The following is a 22,192-nucleotide window of genomic DNA, read 5'->3' on the forward strand; positions in this document are numbered from 1 at the left end:
TGTGCCCACGTCTTACGTCAACTCAAAATCGAAGTAGATTTCTCCAGGCGTACACTCTTTATTTTCTGTATTGCAATAAACATTTTTGTACGTAAATTCTTAAACACGGTATGTTTGAAACCGCTGCGGCCTGCCGCTGTAAAGGAATACCCTTAAGGAACAACATGTATGGGATTGAAATCTACGCTTCTTTCAGCTAAGCTAACGTTATTGCATCTATTAGCAAAACTCGCTAGCTAAGAAGCTAGCGCTAGCTGTTAGCTATCCTACCCTACCGTCGAGCTAGCTATGCATTAGCAATTTAGCCTAGCTCGCTAACCAGTGACAACTGACAAAGGTAAACAACAAACCTTTTGAGTGCATTTTTTGTAAATCTCCACTCTTATAACTTTATCTTGTTAATGAGCTACAACGTGATGTCGATTTAAACCGCGTTTCAACGTCCCTGTTTGTACCGCTAAGATTGAAGTACGAAGCGGAGAAAAGGGGCAGCAACAGCGTCAACGAAAAACAATACAAATCCCGAATCCCTCATCACCGACTAGGCCAACCGAGCTAACTCTGGCTAACCGCTACCTAATGCTAGGCTGCCGGGTGTAATGTTAGCTCATTTCAAGTTAATAAACCTCGCAGGGATAATCACAACATCAGTCTGCTGACCGGAGCTCTTAGCCAGACACTCAGGTTTGTCCTTTAATCAAAAGTATAGCTGTTAATGTTACAGGTGCTACCATTTGCAGTGTTGGCAGTAAGTAGTTTTGACATGTAATGTTACCTATGAAGTAAGTATGTAGCAGATAAACTGTGTATTATAAGTAGCTGTTGAAATTACTGGACACCAATGACAGCCCTTGTGCTCAAGATTGCAGCCTATTTCAGTGTTATGCGTTAAGAATTACTCTATGTTATTGGCCTGGGCTGTTATCCTGTGTATAACATGTTTGGCACACCTTTTGCGAATGACTTGCGCCTTTATCATTATAGTATAACTCAAGCAGCAAGAGCAATATTGGCAATAGTCTCTGTAAATTGATAAAGTTTAAGTAAATTATAAGTAAAAGGTTATGTAAATCCTTACATTAACTTTGACATTTCTCTTATCTCACTTTATTGTGAACCTATCAGAGGGATTATACACATTGAGTCTCTTTTGTAACTATGGGAAAGTTATAAAACTCCACTTGTCATTCATTGAATGTCATAATTAGTTGAAGCAGTCTGTTCGTCATGTAATGACTGTTTGTGCCATCATCTCTTATGAATGTAATATCCATGTACCTTCAGTTTAAAAGATCAGTCTCCCACAGTTAGTTCAGTTTTTCACTCATCTAAGCTGATGATCCATCTCCATCATCAAACAAAATCACAACTCCTTTGTTTGCAAATCTGGGGCAGAAAACTCTGTCCCCAAATATTAACAGAACTGTCATCGGCTAACAGGGAGCCCATGTTCCAATATTAAATCTGTTGTATGGACAGACTTGATTTGTCAAAGCACTCATCTTCACATATAAAAATGTGATTGGTGTGATAGTGAATGCAGTAAAATTAAAAAAGCCAAACTAATTTGGAAAGGATGTATACTGAATAACTATTGGGTTGGTTAAGATTTTAAAATTGAAGAAAACATTTTGTGAATTCGGACCTAAGGTTTCTCTCTTTGTCTTTTTGTTGATTTAATAGGGCGCGGATGATGTGATCCTGAACACGCAAGAGTGAATAAAAAGATTTTCCTGTTTGTGTCATTACCAACTACAATTGACACACACTTTCAGCCTCACTTCATAAAACAACTTTTCAATAATCCACACGGCATCCCTGTCTGCAGTTCTTTCTGCACCTGAACCATGTGAGGGCCCCTCGGTCCAGTCTGAGGGGATCCCAGGACTGTTGCAAATACGACCCCGCTGTGCGGGGCGAGACTGATCCTATCTGTGTTTGAGAGAGCAGTCTTTCCAGTAGCCCCCTCCTCATCAACACATTCCTGTTCTCCTTACTGAGGAGACACGCCATGATGTTCCGAGACCAGGTAGGTATCCTCACAGATTGGTTCAAAGGCTGGAATGAGTGTGAACAGACGGTGGCACTGTTGTCCCTTCTGAAGAGGGTGTCCCGCACCCAGGCTCGCTTCTTACACATCTGCCTTGAACACTGGCTGGCAGACTGCACAGAGATCCACATCCTTGAAGCTGAGGCCAACAATGCAGGTAGCTGAGAGTTTTATGAGCCTTTTGTGCTGTGCTGTCAGTTATCTCTTAGTATGAAAGACTGTTAGGTATATCTTTTTCTACAATTGGAGATAGCTTATATTAAATCAGTAATAAAAGATTAATCACTGGTGAAATTCTCTGTTTTCCCATTGTCATTAGCAATTGTCAGCAAATGGCATCAGGAGCCAAAGGAGAAAGTGGTGTCCTTGCTGCTGTCACATCTGCCTCTGCTGCAGCCTCGCAACAGTGAGGCCAAGTGTGAGTATATGAAGCTGCTGCAGAAGGTGTTGAGTCACACTATCGAGAGTAGCCTGTTTGTGGAAGAAAGCAGACAGCTGCTTTCCTATGCTCTCATCCACCCTGCCACTACACTGGATGACCGCACCTCTCTGGCCATGTGGCTAAACCACCTGGAGGAGCACCTATCCAGTGGCTATGCACCCCGGGCCCCATCCAGCCCCTACCACCCACGCCAGGGCTCAGATGAATGGCCCAGCTCGGCTGAGGCTCTGGACCCTGGCCTTGGCTGGCATGACAAGTCTCCATCGTCCAGCACATCTCCAGCAGGCCAGAACGGACACATGCCATTCCCAGGCGGGATGTCCTCTCCCATTAACAGCAATAACACAGGTGATGTTTCTCATTCACCTATTATTTTTTAAAATGGGGAGAAAGTGCAGACAGGAAATAGTTTGGTATGACTGACTGTTTTTATGAGACCACTGTGGACATAACACCCATATTATGCAAATAGGGAGCATTTAGTTAAAGTGTTAGTGTCAGAATGTAATTTCAGTTTTTCCTCATACCTCGATTGTTTCCCTTGCCAGGTCTAGGTGGGCAGATGCAGCCCAGCCCTCTGAAGAAGTCCATGTCCGTTATTCCTTCCAGTCCCCAGGCTTGTGGCTCTGAGTGGGTTAGCCAAGATGATGCAGGTGGCCGGCAGAACTTCATTCCAACAGACCATGCACCCCTTTCACCACAGAGCAGCGTAGCCTCCTCAGGCAGTGAGCAGACAGAAGAACAGGGCTCCACTCGAAACACTTTCCAGGAGGATGGCAGTGGCATGAAAGGTCAGAGTTCATTACCTATCCGAGCCAAGGGCACTCATGGCATTTGGCTCTGGTAAAAGCCGTGCACAGCCAACAGCTGTGATGATATAATCCAAAATGTAACATGACTTGCAATGTGTTTGTTCTAGACGTTCCTGCATGGTTGAAAAGTCTCCGCCTTCATAAATATGCATCGCTTTTCTCCCAGATGACCTATGAGGAGATGATGATTCTCACAGAGCAGCACCTGGAGTCGCAGGTTTTTAAGCCTCCCTTTACACACACTTGGGCAGGGCTTTGACTATTTCACCCTCCTTATCAATCGTGAACATTACTGTCCTCAAACCTGATGATACATCAACTCTCAATGAGGCATGAAATTAAGCACCGCACCCTACAGTTATAGCAAGCCAGTCACACATACAAACGGCGTGATTTTGCCTTTGCCCCTTGGCTTTAATGAAACAGATGGTGATTAGCTTTGTTATTTAGTAACTGTATAAATTGCCCAGTGTTCCCACAAGAAATGACTTGCCTGCGTCTCATGCCATCTTGTTATTTCCTATCTCTCCTTTTTAGAATGTCACTAAAGGAGCACGGCATAAGATTGCCTTGAGTATCCAGAAACTGCGAGAGAGACAGAGTGTGCTCAAGTCTTTAGAAAAGGTAATTCAAATGGGATGATGATGTTCTTCTTGTACTAAAAAATGGGGCAATAGTGTTTTGTCCTGATGATTTTTCAGTCGTACTGATAAAAAAATGGACTTGAGTATGTATTCATTGATGATCATGTGACACTTTTCCATTGGGAAATCCCCATTCTTCTTTTGGCACAGAAACAGACATGGAGCAGAGCTGTTAAGAGTGTAATACATTCCTCTAAGACATTTAAGGCGGGGAAATGTTTGTTCTTAAAGCTTAAATCCAGATTTACAGTTTGGATATTTTCCTCTCTACTCTACAACATCAGCCATGCGCTCAAATTGTACCTCTCTGAATAGCTTATACAGCATGTGACACTGAGCTTGTCTCTTGTCAGGATATTTTGGAAGGAGGAAACCTACGTAACGCCCTTCAGGAGCTGCAGCAGATCATCATCACACCTATTAAGGCCTACAGCCCACCCAGTACAGCACAGCCTGCCTTGGACACTGCCTCCTCCCCGTCAGAAGCCACAAAAACAGGAGCAGATAAAGAGCCAGGCTCAGAGGGCTTCCAGTCCCACAACCCACCTCCCTGTGATGGAGACTCCTCAGCCACACCCATCTCAGACGGCGATATTGCTGGACAGTTCACCCGTGTCATGGGCAAAGGTAAGAATATGATGGTTTATTTATTTATTTTTTTAAATTCCTGATAAGACAGTGTACAGTGTAACAAAATACTGTAATAAAAATGATTTAGACATTTTATGTCAATGTCAATATTCAACATAAAACACATAGATACTTAAAAACTTATCTACATTTATATCTATATATACATATCTTTATATACACATACCCTCATATATACAAATCCACAGATTTCCCTCAGATCAAAATGGACACAAATATATAAACCCTGGCTTTTTTTTTTCACGCAGTGTGCACCCAGCTGCTCGTCTCCAGGCCAGATGAGGAGAATATAAGCTGTTACCTTCAGCTCATTGAGAAATGTCTGACACATGAGGTGAGAACCTGCACGTTAATTATTTTAATTTGCTGAATATATTTAATGATTTTACAGTGTCGTAAATATCTTAGAGCGCCAAAAGTTATACCTTTAATAATACCTTAAAAGTATGAAATAATAATATTATCATATAGACAAATGCACATGAATTGTTAATAAGAGAGAATCTTCTAGTCATCTCTAGCTTTTTTGGCTTGACTGCTACAGCAGGACCAGCCCTATAAACACAAATGTCCATGACTGACTGACCGATGGAGTGACACCATTGGTTACCCAAGTGTCGTGTGAGTCATAAGGTTACACCATTGGTCTGCTGGCCAGGTGTTGGAGTTTCCTCATTAGTCGCGAACTAGCAGTGTTGCAGTCCTGATTTCATGCAGCAAATCTGAAGAGCAGAGAAGGACAATCATAACAGGGCTACAGAGAATAGGATTGGAGTGGAGTGGAGATCGGGATTAAAGATGTGCAACCGGACTAATTACAAGATTGTAATGGATAATTCAACCAGAAGGAGATATAAAATATCTATATCTATATCATAAAACCCTAAAAAAGAAGAAGAAGCAGTGTTGCCAACTTAGTGCCTTTGTCACTAGATCTCCCGACTTTCCCGACCCTTTTACAGAGATTTTTCAAAAAAGCACATAGCGACAAATTTGGCAGCTTTTTGGACAAACCTTAGTGACTTTCCAGAGAAGAGTGTCGCCAGTACTGTTCTTTGAGTATGAGGTCGGCCTCCGCAGACACACCTCTCTATGCTGACAGCATGGCAGCTGATGTGAATTAGCTTCGAGCGTTTTCTCTGAGTGATCAGTTTACAAGTAAATATAGCTGAAATCACAGCACAGCTGTTGTCTTTAACTCGTTCTTTGTAAAATACTGTATATGTGAACACAGAGTAGAAGAAAAGCAAAGACATAAAAGCCTGAAACCAGCTGACACTAGGTTGAATGCAAATACCCTACAACAGGGTCATATACTTGTTACTTGAAATGAAGAATGAAACTAACCTTTTGGTTTTGAAAATCACAAATTTCAGGGTATCTCTGTGGCTCACCTGGTAGAGCGTGTACCACATGGACTTAGTCCTTACTGCAGCGGTCATGGGTTTGAATCCAACCCACGGCCATTTGCTGCATGTCATTCCCTCTCTCTCTCCCTGATTTTCCTGTCTAGCTCTCACTGTACTATCAAATAAAGGCAAAAAAATGCCCAAAAATATAACTTAAAAAAGAAAAATCACAAATTTCAAAACCATCTCCCGAAACCTTACTAATGCTCTTTGAAAGCTGATGCCTTTTTTTTCTCTGTGGCCCTTTTCTCTCTCTGTCAGGCTTTCACAGAAACTCACAAGAAAAGGCTGGTCTCCTGGAAGCAGCAGGTCCTCAAACTGCTCCGCCTGTTCCCTCGGAAAGCTATGCTGGACATGCCAGTGTACCGACAGAAAGGGTAAGACTCTGCTGGTCTTCCATTACCTTTGATCTCCCTATTTAGCGGGGAAGATGTCACACCAGATGAATGTCTCCCTGCACTCATATCTCCCTTCCCTTTTCTCTTTCACTTTCTCTACCTTATTTAAATAATTAGTCATTTCATATGATATAGTTTCAGCAGTTGAACAGACTTATCACTGATTTCTGATGTATGTCCTTTTTGTTTTGTTTGTTTTTAAAAAAATCTTTAAATTTTTTTACTCCAGCTGGACGTACGGGTCCAACTCCCTCCCCACAGCAGGCTCTGTGAGTGGAGGTGTAGGGCGAAGAGGGCAAAGGCAATTCCAGATGACTCCTCGTGGACTTCCAGCCGGGCGCATAAGTCTTCTGAGTCCCGGTGGGATCGGGGGAGCATCTCCACGCCACACACTCACTAATCCTGTGCTGGCAGGCCAGGGTAGACAAGTTAGTATTCCTGTCATTGGATGGGCATTTTAATGCCAGTTTGTGACATGAAGATTTCTGTAAATTGCGGACAAAATGGATTGTATTTATCAGTTATGTCAGGTTTTTTTTTGTCTTAGGAGATATTTGATTTTTTTTTTTTTGTACTAAAAGCTGACTGCACAGCCAAAACTAGTTATTTAGAATAATTCAACCTGACTATATTTTTTCTCTTCAAGACTTTTTAGCACAAGTTTGTGTTTTTAGTTTTTCTTCAATATTTCTTTATCACTATACCTGAAGGTATTGACCCACATATTGGAATGCTCAAGGAGTCATAATACACCTTAGTAAACATTTACATTGAAAGTGAAAGAAGTGAAAAACAAAATGCCTTGGCAGTTTAATCAGCACTCACAAGGCAGTGCAAGGGGTTAGGCAGCATATGTTGATACAAATTGATTCATTATCATAGCTTAAAGAGTTTTTGCATCAGGATTTAGCTGAAAGAAAAACAAACCAGAGTCAGTGGGAATCATTTAATGAGAAAATGTGTTTTCTTCTATAGAATTTGTGGTTTGCCAACCCTGGGGGCAGTAACAGCATGCCAAGTCAGAGTCGTAGCTCTGTACAGCGGACCCACTCACTCCCTGTCCACACATCCCCGCAAACCATGCTCATGTTCCAGCAGCAAGGTATTGTGTGAGGTCATGCCTCTTTGATTCTTCATTAACATGGGTGTATGCTCTCACCCACAGCCTATCTCTATCCTTGCTAACATTTTGACATACTTTATTCTTTGACAAAAGGTAATTACAGCTGTCAGTCTTGCCTCCTTTAATCTCCTGTTTACATTTCAAGTATTACCTACATATTGCTCATCAAGAACTCCTTTTATTTTCAAAGTTAAATTATTCTTTTCAAGCTAAACTGGAAATGGTTTGTTTGGAAGTGGCAGATTTGTTTCTGATATTGAGTTTTGCAAGCTATATAAGCTACACAACTTTTGGGGAAAAAAATAGCCATTTGGTCTGATGCCAAACTAGAGGGCTGCTCTCCCTCTGTGCCAAGGACAAAATAACGAGACAGCTTAGCGGCATGTTTCAGTAAACAATCAGTCACCTCAAACAATATACTTAACCTTTTGGTTGCTTCGTCTCATGTGCCAGACGCCACACTCAAGCATTGCCAATTCCTCTGTGATAATTTTGTCATGTTTTAACGGAATTGATGTAAACGTTTTCCATAATTGAATAGTGTGAAACCCAAAAATTCATAACTTTAACTGGCCAGCCTCACATTGTTATAAATTCCATGCCTTAAATGGAATGTATATCATACTATTGTTTTTAAAATTATTTTACCGAAATCCCAGTTTGGATATTTGCTGTGTTTTAAAGAAACAATAGTGTTAATGTTTTTCATTCTCAAATTAAACTTTTCACAAGACCATGGAGACCATAAGTTTCTCTTAAATCATTATACATGAGGTCATAACTGTGTGTGAACAGTTCCACTAAAGTGTTAGCTTGTACAGTTCACGGTATGCTGTCTCAACATTCATGGTTAATGCAGTGACAGCTAAAAGGGATGAAAAGCATTGGTGTCTTTTTACCAACCAGGCTACCTCTGATATTGTGTTTTGCTTACTACACCTTTCTCCGTAAACAGTGCTTCAGTTACTAGAAATGACATGTCTAGCACCCACACAACATGCTATATTACACCTTGTCAAGTGTATTATTTTGCTGATTGTTTTAACTTAAAAATTACAACAAAAATATAATACTTTGCTTCTTTTCTGACTTTTAATATGCATTTTATATTGCACACATAAATGGATTGTTAAAACTGATTTTTAGGAATCATTTCATAGTAAAATATAGAATCCACCATAGACCTTCACCTTCACTCTTATAAAATCTTCTTTATAAAGATAAGGATTACAGAAATATCTCACCTTTCTAGGTTTACTGTAACAGATCATAGAAAACCAAGGAATCAAACATACAAACGTGTACAGAGACCACATACAACAAATTAGGCAAGAACTAGAGGGAGTTCAGTATTAAAAAATATGTTCCTCGATAAAGAGACAAAAGTATTATAAGAGTTTATTCTTCTGGGTACTCCAAACAATCCAAAATTAAAGCTGTGTAGGCATCACTCATCTCTGCACAGTCTTGCAGCTGAATATAAGGACTTCACGCCAAAATGGTCATCGCTGGCCTGTGTACTGTGAATTCACTTTGAAGCTCACTCACACTCTGTCCCTCCTCAGACCAGTATTACATATCGTATCTGCATCCACTTGAGACAGATTGCAGTTTACGCCTGACATCAGAATACATCTCAAGTGTGTCCTGAGTGGTCACATTTTGGTTTGTAAACAAGTGAAATATAAGATATGACTCATACTAGGCAAAGGAATACACACTTGACTTTAGCCATAGAACTAGGGAAGAGGATTGCAGAGGCAATCTAGTACCCTTCCTCAGTGAATTGTCTCACCCACTTACATGAACAGATTACATACATTTAAATTTAAACTCAACTTTTATTTATTCATTATTATATAGTTTTTATATAGTCGCATGGTGAAAATAATTTCGCCCTTTGGTTTTGTTTGCTTTGGCTTGAATTTAGTCAAACGGATTATCAGGTTGTTCATTGGTTAATGGCATGTTTCAGCAGTAGTTACGTGGCTTGAGTCTGTTCCCGGCACTCAGGGGCATCTTTTAGATGTACTGTTACCATAGCATTTTCATTTAACATAAAGAAATATTAAAATATAAAAATTTTAAGAATTCTATTTGTCTGTGAGTGTGACACACTTTGTGCACTTTTTACTGGGCTCTTATTTTTGTAGTTTTGACTATGATTTTTGAAGCTTAAAGCTGCACCAATGTTGGTACACTCACTTCACAACCGAGCCCATTATAATAAGCGACTCAAGTAATCAGAAGATGAAACAGTTTCAAACTAAAATCAATCATTCAAATTTGATTCAAAATGAAGCTAAACGTAGCTAAAAGGTTCATTATAGTGTGTTGTAAAACTGTGCAAAGCTGAAAAAGGAATTAACTGCAAACTCTAAAAGACATTAACAACAGAGTTGAATAATGACTTAACATTCAATAATGTTTTAACCTCCAATTAATTGGATTACAGTTATCTGTGCACAGTAAAATGGGCCAAAGGTTTTGTGAGCATTCCTATGTCAGCCCAATAGCCAATAAATAATATGGTTAAGCTGTATACTATTAACGGTCGCTTGTAGTTTTTGCAGTGTCAGCACAATTGGATTTGATTCATCCTTACTAAAAGCAGATTCATCATGTTAAATTTTGTTTGTTTTTTTGGGCTAATGGTACAACTACTCAGTGCATTTAGTATCAGTCACCTTGTTCTTATTATCAGGCCAACGAATTATCTGAACTTCACATTACCATAATGATAGCTATTCTTTAGCGCACATAAAGTGGTAATTTTTCCCTCAAACCAGATAAAGCATACTTGTGTCTTGATAATGGAAACTGTTGTTTTCCAAGTGAAATTGGCAAATTAATCCTCTGTGGACATTATCTATTAAGAGCAAAATATACTGGTGCTTTTGTAAATTTAGAGCGAGAAGAAAAACAGACTTTATGGCAATCCTCACAGTAATTTAAACCTTAATCTTCCTTTGGACTAAACTGTTTTTACTCATTCCCTCAGAATGCCAAGTTCCAGGTGCTGACCTGGAGATCAACCCCACGCTGGAGTCACTGTGCCTCAGTATGACAGAGCATGCCTTAGGGGGTAAGTGTCCTCAACAGCCCAGTACTAAATAGGCAACTGACTGTTAGACCTCACACAACTGACAACTATACAACAGCACCTTATTATATTATTATAATAAGGCAGTGAGAGAAAAAGGTTTTATGAGCAGGCTGTGTCCATCGGGGAAAGCAGTACATACTAATTTGTTCACACACATGCCCTACGCAAACAGAGATGAAACAAAATCTGTTGATTTTCATAATACACATTTCCTATTTGTGTATTAATATTAATAACATCTGACTTATACAATATAATTAGTCAAGTCACAGGCAGGTTCCCCTTGCAGAGAGAGAAAGGCGCAGAGATACCTCTGTGCTTTGTACTGTATGGTGTACTTGAATGACAAGATTTGCATCATCATGTCAAACAAGCTCAAGGCTCAGTAGCTCTGTATTATTTTTCCTGAGTATTATGTGACTGCTAGACAGGTATTCCTGTTGCATGAATTTGAGTTAGATGGAATTTGGGGAATTTAAACTATTTTCCTTCCTTTCCCAGAGACACATTAGGTTATTGATGTCTTTTTGTGTCCATGTGTACAGTTTGAAAGTACATAACCAGTCAAAAGTTTAAGAACGCCCCCATTTTCCAGTCTTGATTGAAATTCCAGCAGTTCAAGTCCAGCGAACAACCTTTAATGGTATAAAGGTAAGCTATAAAAAAAAAAGTTTTCCTGCAGTAATCGAAGTAAATGAAGCCTTTGAAAGTTAATGCAAACAATTCCTACAGGTGCCCCAACTTCTGTTGATGATTTACAAACCCTTTGTCTTTACAAAGCCAGTGTTGGAAAAAACTGTGTTACTACACTCTCTGATGCATTATTAGGACAATACTGTACTGCAGGAAGTAGTACTCTGTAGTGCTATCAGTAACAAAGGAAGACAGACTGGTTGGTGGGGGGTTCATCCTACAGCGAGATAGTGACACAAAACAAGAAGAAAAGAACGAGACAGTGTCTTCACATGATGAAAGAGCAGCACAGTCTCCAGACTTCAACCCCATCCAGCTGGTTTGGGATGAACTGGACAGAAGGTGAAAGCAAAGCGAACTACAAGTGCAACACATTAGTGGGAACATCTGCAACAGTATTTTATTTCCATTGTAGAAAGAACATCTTGAGGAGTGTGTTCATCTGCTGGATGAGTCAAAAATTTAGATTGAATTTAGTTCAACAAGAAGATTCCGTGATTCCTTGTTTTTAAAATCCCAAATTGTGCATTTGTTCTATGTATCAAAATTTCAGAAACACCGAATTCACACTGAATAATGTAAATTTAAATTTTTTTAAAAATTTAGCTATTCTAAAACTTTTGACCAGTAGTGTAAGTTTAGCCTGGTTTAGCTTACTTTCTGGGTTAGTAGAAAATGCAGTGTGCGTTTACTTAATTCGCTGTTTCACTGTTAAAGGGAAATTACATATAATCAAACATCCTGTGGGCTTTTGATGAAAGGTATTGTCAGGATATTGTACATACTTTCATTCAGCTGCAAGGTGCATTTTTCCAGCTTGTAGAAGGAGCTGTTATTAATCCAGAAATGTATCTACTAAATATAGGATGTGCTAAGTTCAATGGCAGGCATACCATAAAGATCTATGAAAGGTATGCAATGAATATAAAGATTAATGGACACATAAGAAGGCATCGATAGCTTTTTCTGCCCATGGGAAAGGAGGAAAAGTAGTAGCACTCTTCAATAGTGAACTACCCTTTCAAGGATGAAATGTGAATGGTGCCATATATTTTATGATTACAAATGTCTTGAATCGCGTTTCTTTCCAATCTCCTCCACAGATGGAACAGACCGGACATCAACAATATGAACAGAAGAAAGGAAAAATACACTTCAGTTGAGGCCTGTTCAGTTCCTCATCACCCAGCACAAAGATATACGTATGCTTAAGAAAACCAGGCAAAGCAGTCACTACAAAATGACAAAAAAACTGTGTATATGTTCTCTAATATTTTTGTACTTTATTATATACAACTAAGTTTATTAAAAATGGAATACAGATGATTATTATATTGCAGGACAGAGAAAAAAAAGGTTAACTGTGCAAACTGCTCCATGTCACCTGCAGGACTGTGACATGATGTGCAGAGGCTCAGTTTGCCGTGGTCTGAGAGAAAAATGGTGGATTGGTGCTGTCTTAAAGGGGTTCTGCCCTATGAGTTACTCTTCTTTTCCTCCTGCCATGGAGCAAGGCTTTCTATCCAGAACACGCCGACAGCCACAGCCCCTGCACCACATAATGTGTAGATTCAGAAAATTTCCAGCCAAAAGTAAGGCACTTTTATTAAATTATCTCTAATATTAGGCACTAAACCGTAATTGGCCCGGGGATACATTCGATGAAAGGTTCCACTTGTAGACAGGTGTTGATATACCGACACCAATACACTTCCTAGCAACCCGAATTGTTCTATAACCAGTGCTAGTGAGAGCTTGTCTTGGTTGAAACTTGGACTCCTTTCCTTGGTTCTTTTTATCCTCTTTAGAGAAACTGGTTTTTGCGGCAAAGGTAAGAAAGGGAGGACCAAAAGGATTGAGAAAAAGCTTGTAATTCAACTGGAGGCATACCTGTTGTCTTGGTTGTTTTCCCTGAACACGTAGTTAAAGTAGAAGTGACTGTCCTCCTCTAAACTTCTACAAAGCCAAAGAGAAGGGTTGTACGATTGTTAATTTGAGAAGGATATTTGTAGTGAAATGCAACAGAATGGTATACTTTTGTAAAAAGAACAGCAGTTTGAAGAATTTATGCCAGCTGCAATTTGTCTCTGTTATTTTATGCCCTACTACAAATGATGATGAATCTCATTTTGTGCCGAGGAATCCCCAGAGGGGTGAATAAGGGCTGGTGTGGTTTGTACTGTGCAAGAGCTGATTTGATATTGCATTGATAAAAGCAAGGAGGGTAGAGTGTTTTCAATTTACACTAATGCTGGGTGAGAAAACTAAATGAAACCCATTTCAACCCTCTGGCCCCCTTATGATTGGCTCTGGAAAATGAAGCTTGATCTTCTAATAAATGCTCCAGAGCGCAGCGCCCTCATCCTCACAGTGCCCTCTTCCTCAAACGGCCAATGTGATGATTTGATGAATCATACTTTTCAAGGTGCTTGACTATGTCCATATTTTCTGTTTGTGTCTCAATGTGTTTCAGTCTCAGAACCCTAACATTATCATGTGGTATCAGTGTTGAATCAAAAACAGTCTTATACAGCCTCTGTCTTTGAATGTGGCAGAGCGGAGGTGCATGTATGTGTAATATGGTCTTAACTTTTGGATCACTTTTGGTTGCATCATAAGGCAGGGATAACCATTCACATTTTATTTAAGCAGAGCCATAGGAGGTCTGTCTAGTAAAGATGGTTATTTACAGATATCTTTTCCAATTGTATTTTTTACTCTCCCTTGATAATGATAACTTATGCTTATTTTCTATAATCGCATGTTTTGCCACACTAATACAGCACTGTTGTAGATAGAGGACATGGTGGTTGATGGTGCCCAGTGTCACCAACAGCTAGAGAGCAGAAATCTTGCAACTAATGTTGTATGTTTATATCGCCTAAATGTCACTGTTTACATCTCTCTGGGATAATGCCCAATTCATGTTATGTGATGTCATGAATACTCCATTGTCTCACTATGTAACACATTAAAGAACTGAAGCCTTCTCGCACATGAGCTGGCTGGGTAGAGCCTGAAAACAGAAGCCTTCTACCCCTTACTCCATGGACTCCATATGAGTCTTAGTAGATTTTTCAAGTGATAACTGTATGACGCATGTAACACCTGCTTTTTCTGGTCATGCAGTGATGAGAGAGAGTAGCTTTCCTGACCTTGTGATTGAACTGTTAGCTGTCATGTCCTGATAAACTGTTCATGTGGTGCCTGAAATGCACAGCTCCAGTATCCTCAACAAGTTGATTTAATGGTCTTGAGTAGTATTCTAGTCATGGATTTCTTCAGAGCAGGCTCTTGGATAGATCTGACTTACTAAAAAAGCATCACACTCATGCCCGCAAAGGACTTCAGTGAGTTAGCAATGCTGACAACTTTAAGATCTTATTTTTAGCTATTCACTATACTGTATATCAATTGTGTTATGTTACAAATGGCTCAGATTATCCTTTTCATAGCCTCTGTAGCTTTGGACAGCCTACACATAACTGCAAATAGACACAGAGGTACAATGCAATGTGTCTGTGCATAATGAAGATGCAGCAGGGGATGACAATGCTTATCTGAGCCACAAATGATGTGATTATGAGTAAACTGAACACTAATAACAGGCCAAGGAATATGTTTACTCCATGTTTACATTCCAGTGATGCATGAAATGAGTTGGGAAATGCACTTCATAAGTTCAACCGGGTGTATTTTTTACATACCAAGCATCCACTAGGAGGTACAGAGCCTGTGTCATATGGAGACTTCTACCAAGTGGTCCTGAGATCATGTTAATGTCCCTGCCAGGCTTAATTATTGAATTCATGCAGCCAGCTGTAGGCTACATTGCATATATTTGTCTTGTACAATTTATATTTAATTCTGATGACTCCCAAGACATTTTCTAATATTTTATGAAACCTTTTGCATCCCATGCTTACACTCTACTTTTTTACTGTCACTCATATGTGTGAATGGTCTGAAGTGCAGCATCCGTCGGATCACTGACAGTCCAAATAAAGAGGTTCAGTTCTTTTGCAACTTCACTTGTGGTTTGTGTTTGTCTACTTACTTTATACACATTAGACACGCCATTTAACAGCTGTCATTTTTTTATTGCTGTCGTTTGTGGTGTAAAAGGCGCAGTTATGTTCCGACGTTATCGAAGAAATTACTCCAATTACTTTTTACATCCGGGTTGCACGGTTTCAGCTGTTCATTTATCAAGCTAATGTGAGCTAGCCGCCTTGTTGTTCCCGTCATTAGTTCCATCTTAGAAGAAACAAGCTTTTCAGTCGGGAAACTTGATAACAACTGCTGAGGTATGTTTACAGTTTATGGTGTTGTCGGGAAAGCTAGATATAAGTAGGTATAAGTACAATTTAACCTTTCTTCCTACAGGAAAAAGTGCCCAAGTTAACAGATAGCTAGCTGCCTTGCTAACTTAGCCTGCCGGCCGTAAACAGCTGCTTGCTAACGACGCTAGCTTGGAAGCTAACGTTAATGTTATCACTTGGTATGTTTTACTGTTAAGGGATGACTGAGTCGCCGGTTTACCTCAAGACATTTGACATCTTGCGAGTGTTTAACGCTAGCTGCCTTCAGTTGCAGTGGAAAAAGTTTACATTTCTAATTTTAATTGGTCATTTACTTTCTCCCGATAATGTGACTTGTGAGAGGACAGCCACATCCCATTTGCTGGGATCGTGATCTTTTTCGAGTCAAAAGGAGGAAGTTGGGTTAGCACAACAACTGGGTTAAAATTGTTGTAGTTCTCTGTCAACTTATTTTTTTTAATCACAGTCCCTAAGCTGTAGCTAGCCTATAGACTGTTTTCAAAAAGGGAAACCCAATTGCTCTCTGGTTTTTGAGTTTGTCACCGTTGCAACTTACGGTAAAAAAAAAAAAAAAAAAAAAAGATGGGTCTAACGTAACTTTGACTTAAAGGACGCTTCAAATCGTATGAAATCAGAGCAAAGAGCATCACATTTATGTCAACCTTCTTTTACCTGTTTCTGACTGTCTGACATTTGTGTGCTTTAATAATAGGCAGGATATTCTAGGTTTTAAGGAGTAAGAATGGACTCCATTTACAGTTCTGCTGAAAGCTAAGATAAACTAATGCAGGCTGGACTCAGACAGCTTTACAGCACAGACAATTTTCTCCTAGAGCTGGAGGCCACAGAACTAACACTGTGGTTTGATAAATGAAACTGGATGTTGGACGTGTGTTGGCTGTTATTTCTTTCCTTTAGTTGCCTAATATACCTAAAATAGCTTTAACATGAACATTACAACCTTCATGAAGGCAGAATTTTAAGCAGAGCTGTTGTCTCCGATTGCATCAGTTTTTGATGTTTTGAAGTAAGTGTTTCCAATAACTTCAACATTTAAGCAGATCTCTCATTTTATTTTGCAGGTTCTCTAAAGTCTGTGGCCACAATGCATAGACAATGATAATTACGTCTCATACAAGGGATGTGGATGGGAGACTTCCTGCTAATAGCTAACTGCAATTACAAGTTATCTTTTGGCAAGTCCCTGGAGCGGCGCAACTTTTGCCATTTCACCATATAATCCATCATGTCACTACAAAAAGAATCAGGGAACCGAGGGAAAGATCGAGAAAGGGGGGCCCGTCCCAAAGTGAGACAGAGCCGGTCAGAGGAAAGACGAGATACAGGTGTTGGACGGAAAGGCGGAAAGGGGAAGAAAAAAGGCCTTGCCTGCCATGAACCAGCTGCTGAGCGGCCTGTCAGTGATGGCTTTGAGTATGGTGAGCTGTTAAGTGACCTAGAAACCAGGGACCAATCCTCCTCTTCTCCTCTGAAGGAGAGTTGGAGATGGCAGGGTTTGGAAGTCGCTGCCTCTTTACTAGGGCAAGAACGGGTAACAGCCAGGCCAGGGCTGGGAACAGTCAGCTCTGTCAGTGAGTTACCTGCAACAAGTGATGGTGAGAGCAGGGGGTCAAGCAGCAGTCGCACTCTCCGGCAAAAAATCCAAGATGCAATGGGGCAGTGTTTTCCAATAAAGACGCACAGTGCAGCAGCACCAACACCACCTCCACAGGCTCTTTCATCATCAACCGCCTGTGCCTCCTCAAGGCGGAAGATCCATCTCAGTGAGCTGATGTTGGATGACTGCCCTTTTCCTGTAGGATCAGAGCTGGCTCAGAAGTGGTATCTCATAAAGCAACACACAGCCCCCATTACCCAGCCTCCCATGCTGGATTCTGCAGTAGTGTGCAGTGCCCCAACTTCAGCCATGGCTACTGTGGTGGAGGATGTAGATGACAGGTTGCGAGAGCGCAGGCGCATTAGCATTGAACAAGGTGTTGAACCACCACCCAATGCAGAAATCCACACATTTGAGGTGACGGCCCAAATTAACCCTCTCTACAAGCATGGCCCTAAGCTGGCTCATGGTATGAATGAGTTAGCCGGGGCTGAGAGAGCCCCTGCTCATCAGCAACAGCAGCTTCTTTTCCAAAGACAGCAGCAGCACCACCAGCTGCTACTACAGAGTTGTTTGGACACTCTGGATGAAGTGGTGGCCTCAGCCTCAGCCTCAGCCTCAGCCTCAGCCTCAGCCTCAGCATCAGCCTCAGCATCAGCCTCAGCATCCGCCTCAGCATCCGCCTCAGCATCCGCCTCTGTCCACACCTGTGATACTATCTCTGACCCTGTGGTTGACCCAGAGGTTACAGTGACCAACATGCCCTCTAGAGCCATACTTCCTCAGACTGAGCATCACAAATCTCAAGATGGCTACCGCATTCACACTCAAATTGATTACATTCACTGTTTAGTTCCAGACCTGCTGCAGATTACCAACCTCCCATGTTACTGGGGGGTCATGGACCGCTACGAGGCAGAGACGCTGCTGGAGGGAAAGCCCGAAGGCACCTTTCTCCTGCGTGACTCTGCCCAGGAAGACTACCTCTTCTCCGTTAGCTTCCGCCGCTACGGCCGCTCTCTACATGCACGCATTGAACAGTGGAATCACAATTTTAGCTTTGACGTGCACGATCCCAGTGTCTTCCACGCTTCCACAGTTACAGGATTGCTGGAACACTACAAGGACCCCAACTCATGCATGTTTTTTGAGCCCCTGCTGTCTAACCCCATCCACCGCACACAGCCCTTCAGCCTGCAACACATCTGCAGAGCGGTCATAAGCAGCTGCACCACCTATGATGGCATTAACATGCTTCCCATTCCAAATGCTTTGAAAAAGCACCTGAAAGAATACCACTATAAGCAGAGAGTACGTGTACGGAGAATGGATACCTGGTGGGAATGAAGAACAACAACTGACTAAAAGAAACTACTAAATATATTTTTAATGCAAGTCTCTCATAACTGAACTGAACAATGAGACTTGCTTCACTCTATCTGGCTGTATTAACCTACACTGCACTGTACTTATTTATTTTATTCCTGCTGTACATGTCTTAACAATTGTACTGAACTACACTGATGAGATAATATGTAATCTAACTGATCTTGCACAGTACAAGTTCTTTATGCTCAAATTAAAAAAACTTATTTTGATATGTGGTGTTCATAGACCTACCTTCACACATCATTTGTGTTTTCAGCCGTGGTGTGAATCAAGATGATTATAATAATAGAGTTGTTCATCAGTCACGTGCTGAGAAGGTGGAATACATACTGACAAAGTTTCCAACTTGTTACTTAGGTGTGGAAGTGCAGCACGTCTGCTGTATTAATCATTGGCTCCCACATTGAACCAAGAGCTGATTATAAGGGGTGAGAGGTAGGTGCATGTGCTACCTGCTCTCATTAAAAAGCAGAAGTCTTGTTCTAGAATATATATTTGTCACACACTGCTCACATTCATTTTCGAAGTGGTGGTTTCATTGCAGGGTACCATACAAAGAATGATATTACACATCTACTAGTAAATGAATGCCATACGCTCAGGTAATACATCATTCTGCTGCTTTGTTTTCACCCCACATCATCATCTGTGGTATCTCCTATGAGGTAAAATTGCACGCCGCCAGTGCCAACAGTCTTCATTAGTTTTGACGTAAAGGATCAAATGTATCCTTCACAAACTGATGAAGGTCACAGGTGAAGCCGCTGTATTACCAGAATTCAAATGATTAAGGCCAGACATCAATGGACATTATTTTGCTCAAACACTGACTGCTGTGATGTGCAGTCCAAATCTACTCTTACTTAGTCCAGAGGTTTGGCCAGGCTGTGTTTTTTTATTCTGCGTGTAATTGCAGTAAAAAAAAAATTATCTTGCTTCTCTACTTCCTGCTGTGCATATTTTAAAGAGGTGGGGTGTCTACACACTAATCTTTCATTCCAGCAGTTAAGTGACAAAATTACCGTAGTGAATTAGCACTGATGAATCTTAATTAACAGGAAAAATGATGGGAGAAGGAATGTATTTTGAGGTTTTTCTGGAGTTTGACATTAAGCCAGTTACAGCGACAAAAAACCTGCAAGCTTTGTAAAGATGAATCAGTCCTAAGCAAAAAAGGCACAGAGGAGAGGTAATGATCAAAATGCACTATATGAACCTAAATCAAGGAGCAAATGCCCAAAGACAGTGTATGGGAGTCCAGGGTATAGTGCACTGTATAGTACATGATATATACCTACATGCTCAAAAAATATTGGCAAATTAACAAAATATAAAATACAAACTTGCATCTCTTAAAACTCTTAAATGGCAGACAAGAAACATCAGTATGTTTGAATGTGCAAATAAAATGAATGACTATGCCACAAAAGAAAAAAAAAACCATGCTAGACCGACTTTCATTTATCTTATTATCTAGGACTTATTCATAGATTAATTACAAAATTTACCTATGCAGTAGAGTCATTTCACTGCTGTGTGTGAGCAGCATTTTGTATTAATGAAACCACACAAGAGACCACACAGCTAATTGTTGTATGCAGTAAGTAATAATCACGTAAGACAACCGTCCCAGTGTTAATGGGAAAGCATGGAGAATGGATCCCAGTTCATCTTCTGAACCACTGTGATGCTGCTTTCTCCTTGAGATGGGCGATTTGACACGCTAGATGCAAATTGTTCATGACAAGCACTCATCCACTAATGAAGCTGCTATAATTTAAACAGCAGATCCAAGGCAGCATTGATGTCTGCATTCAAAATGCAAAGTCTGGACCTTTGACATTTGTATACTTAATTAAGTCACTATAAAAACGAAACTATAAAATAAGATTTACTGCATTGGAAGACATTTGACCTGTCATGCATACACAAGTGTGGCCTACACTACGAACTCTCTACACATGCAATATCAGTCCCTTGACAGCTCAAGGCTGTTGTCTTATATCTCCCACCACCATCTAGTATTCCTGGCAAGTAAGAATAAAATGTGTTTTTGTGTCTGGGCCACATTTTAATGTTTGTTTATTAGGTTTATTTTATAGATCCCACCTTTCCTAAATGGCACACTTCTAATCAATGATTTACAATTGAGTCTTGGTGCACAGCAGGTCAACTGAACATAGAGAAATGTTAAATTTAAGCATACAATCAAATATATGGAGGACAAAGTGATTTGATAATAAATCAACAATGAATTAATATGTAGTTTGGTCTCTTCTAGAGAATTCCTCTGGAAAGCAACAGTTTATAGACTCATCACCACTACCTAAACTGTCTCGGATTTTGCACAATGATATATGATATTATGAGGAAATTACTTATAAAATAGTGTGTTAACAATTCAATATGCAATTAAGATTAGATAAGATCGTCCTTTATTAGTCCCACAGTGGGGAAATTTGCCATTAGATAGATCATTAATTATTCATATTAGCTATTTATTTATGTTGACAAAACAGCACATACAGATTAATAGCTTTTCATTTAATATACTGTGTCCATGCAAAAATGCTGTATTACATGAAGCACAGCAGGTGGCTGTAAAGAGCTTCAGTGTGTTTTACACTGGCTGCTCTCAGGCCTGTTTGTGCTCTGTGTGTGGTGCCTTGTAATGGTGGGATTGAGTGTGGCTGCTGCAGCTGGCAGCTCTGTGGCACTCATCATGCAGGTATTACAGGTCCTGGGGGGAAAAAGAGGACTTTTCTTTGCCTGGATCAACGGGCCCAGAGGGCCAGCATGCTCAAGCAAAGCAGAAAGCTGATTGGCTACACATACTTAGTGCGTTTGTGCCTCTTTGGACGTCTTTTTTTCCCTCTCTACCATTGAGGGAAGAGATTTTCCTCTGAGCCTAATCTCTACAGTTGAGCATCATGGGGGTGGAGAATAAGCTTGGGATGTTCATAACACCTGGGGACAATTACTTCCTCAAATAATCTGCTGGTCATAATCTAACAAATGCCCTAAAGGGCTCAACTTGGCACAGACTTGTCTTATTTGAGACTGAAAATGTTTACAGCGAAAGGGTCTCTTCGTAGGTCTATGCTTTTGGCTGCTGCATGTAGACCCATATAGATTGATAACTACCATGAGTTGTAGTGTGAATCTAGGCCATTAATTCAGGGTTGGGCTTATCAAACTTATTTTAAAGTTCTTGCAAGATGCATGCAGCTAGACATGATTCTTCTTATCCACCCAGACAGGAGGAATACATTTCTGTGGCAGAGGAAACACTGCAGCTGGGAGGGAGTTATTTTTGGTCAGTAAATGAATCCAGTTGAATTTCAGTCTTGAACATTAGCAGGAACATTCTTGCCTATCAAGCCATACCTTTTCAAATAGAGCACTTCTTGTCAAAACCAAGTAAGTCATTCCTGACTTATTAAAGTTTCAGTTCTTAAAAGTCTTGCTATTCCCCCCCTTAGGTGGTACATTGTCACCCAGTGTCATGCTCACGTTTGATGTTTGCTTCCCTGGA

The 22,192-nt window shown here is 40.4% G+C and overlaps 2 protein-coding genes across 3 annotated transcripts; both read left to right on the forward strand.

Annotated features, from left to right (window-relative positions):
* The first annotated feature begins 16 nt into the window (after window positions 1–16).
* samd4b (sterile alpha motif domain containing 4B) lies at window positions 17–15,359 on the forward strand. 2 transcript variants are annotated; one of them, XM_023408522.2, is made up of 13 exons: window positions 17–684; window positions 1,684–2,207; window positions 2,370–2,840; window positions 3,041–3,283; window positions 3,412–3,521; window positions 3,842–3,928; window positions 4,302–4,575; window positions 4,848–4,933; window positions 6,270–6,385; window positions 6,636–6,834; window positions 7,382–7,508; window positions 10,531–10,614; window positions 12,432–15,359. In XM_023408522.2, the coding sequence occupies exons 2-13, from the start codon at window positions 2,012–2,014 to the stop codon at window positions 12,458–12,460; spliced, it is 2,022 nt and encodes a 673-aa protein (XP_023264290.1). In that variant the 5' UTR covers window positions 17–684; window positions 1,684–2,011; the 3' UTR covers window positions 12,461–15,359. The 2 variants fall into 2 exon arrangements, with proteins under 2 accessions (XP_023264290.1, XP_023264291.1); XM_023408523.2 differs by having other exon boundaries at window positions 17–337.
* Window positions 15,360–15,484: 125 nt separating this feature from the next.
* Window positions 15,485–18,866, forward strand: socs9 (suppressor of cytokine signaling 9). The gene is made up of 2 exons (XM_023408524.2): window positions 15,485–15,635; window positions 16,733–18,866. Exon 2 carries the CDS (start codon window positions 16,897–16,899, stop codon window positions 18,613–18,615), a length of 1,719 nt encoding a protein of 572 aa, XP_023264292.1. The 5' UTR covers window positions 15,485–15,635; window positions 16,733–16,896; the 3' UTR covers window positions 18,616–18,866.
* Window positions 18,867–22,192: the final 3,326 nt, after the last annotated feature.

This window comes from Seriola lalandi, unplaced genomic scaffold (assembly GCF_002814215.2).
Source record: "Seriola lalandi dorsalis isolate HSWRI2012SDOR001 ecotype SW California unplaced genomic scaffold, Sedor1 jcf7180002054365, whole genome shotgun sequence".
Classification (NCBI taxonomy): Eukaryota; Metazoa; Chordata; class Actinopteri; order Carangiformes; family Carangidae; genus Seriola; species Seriola lalandi.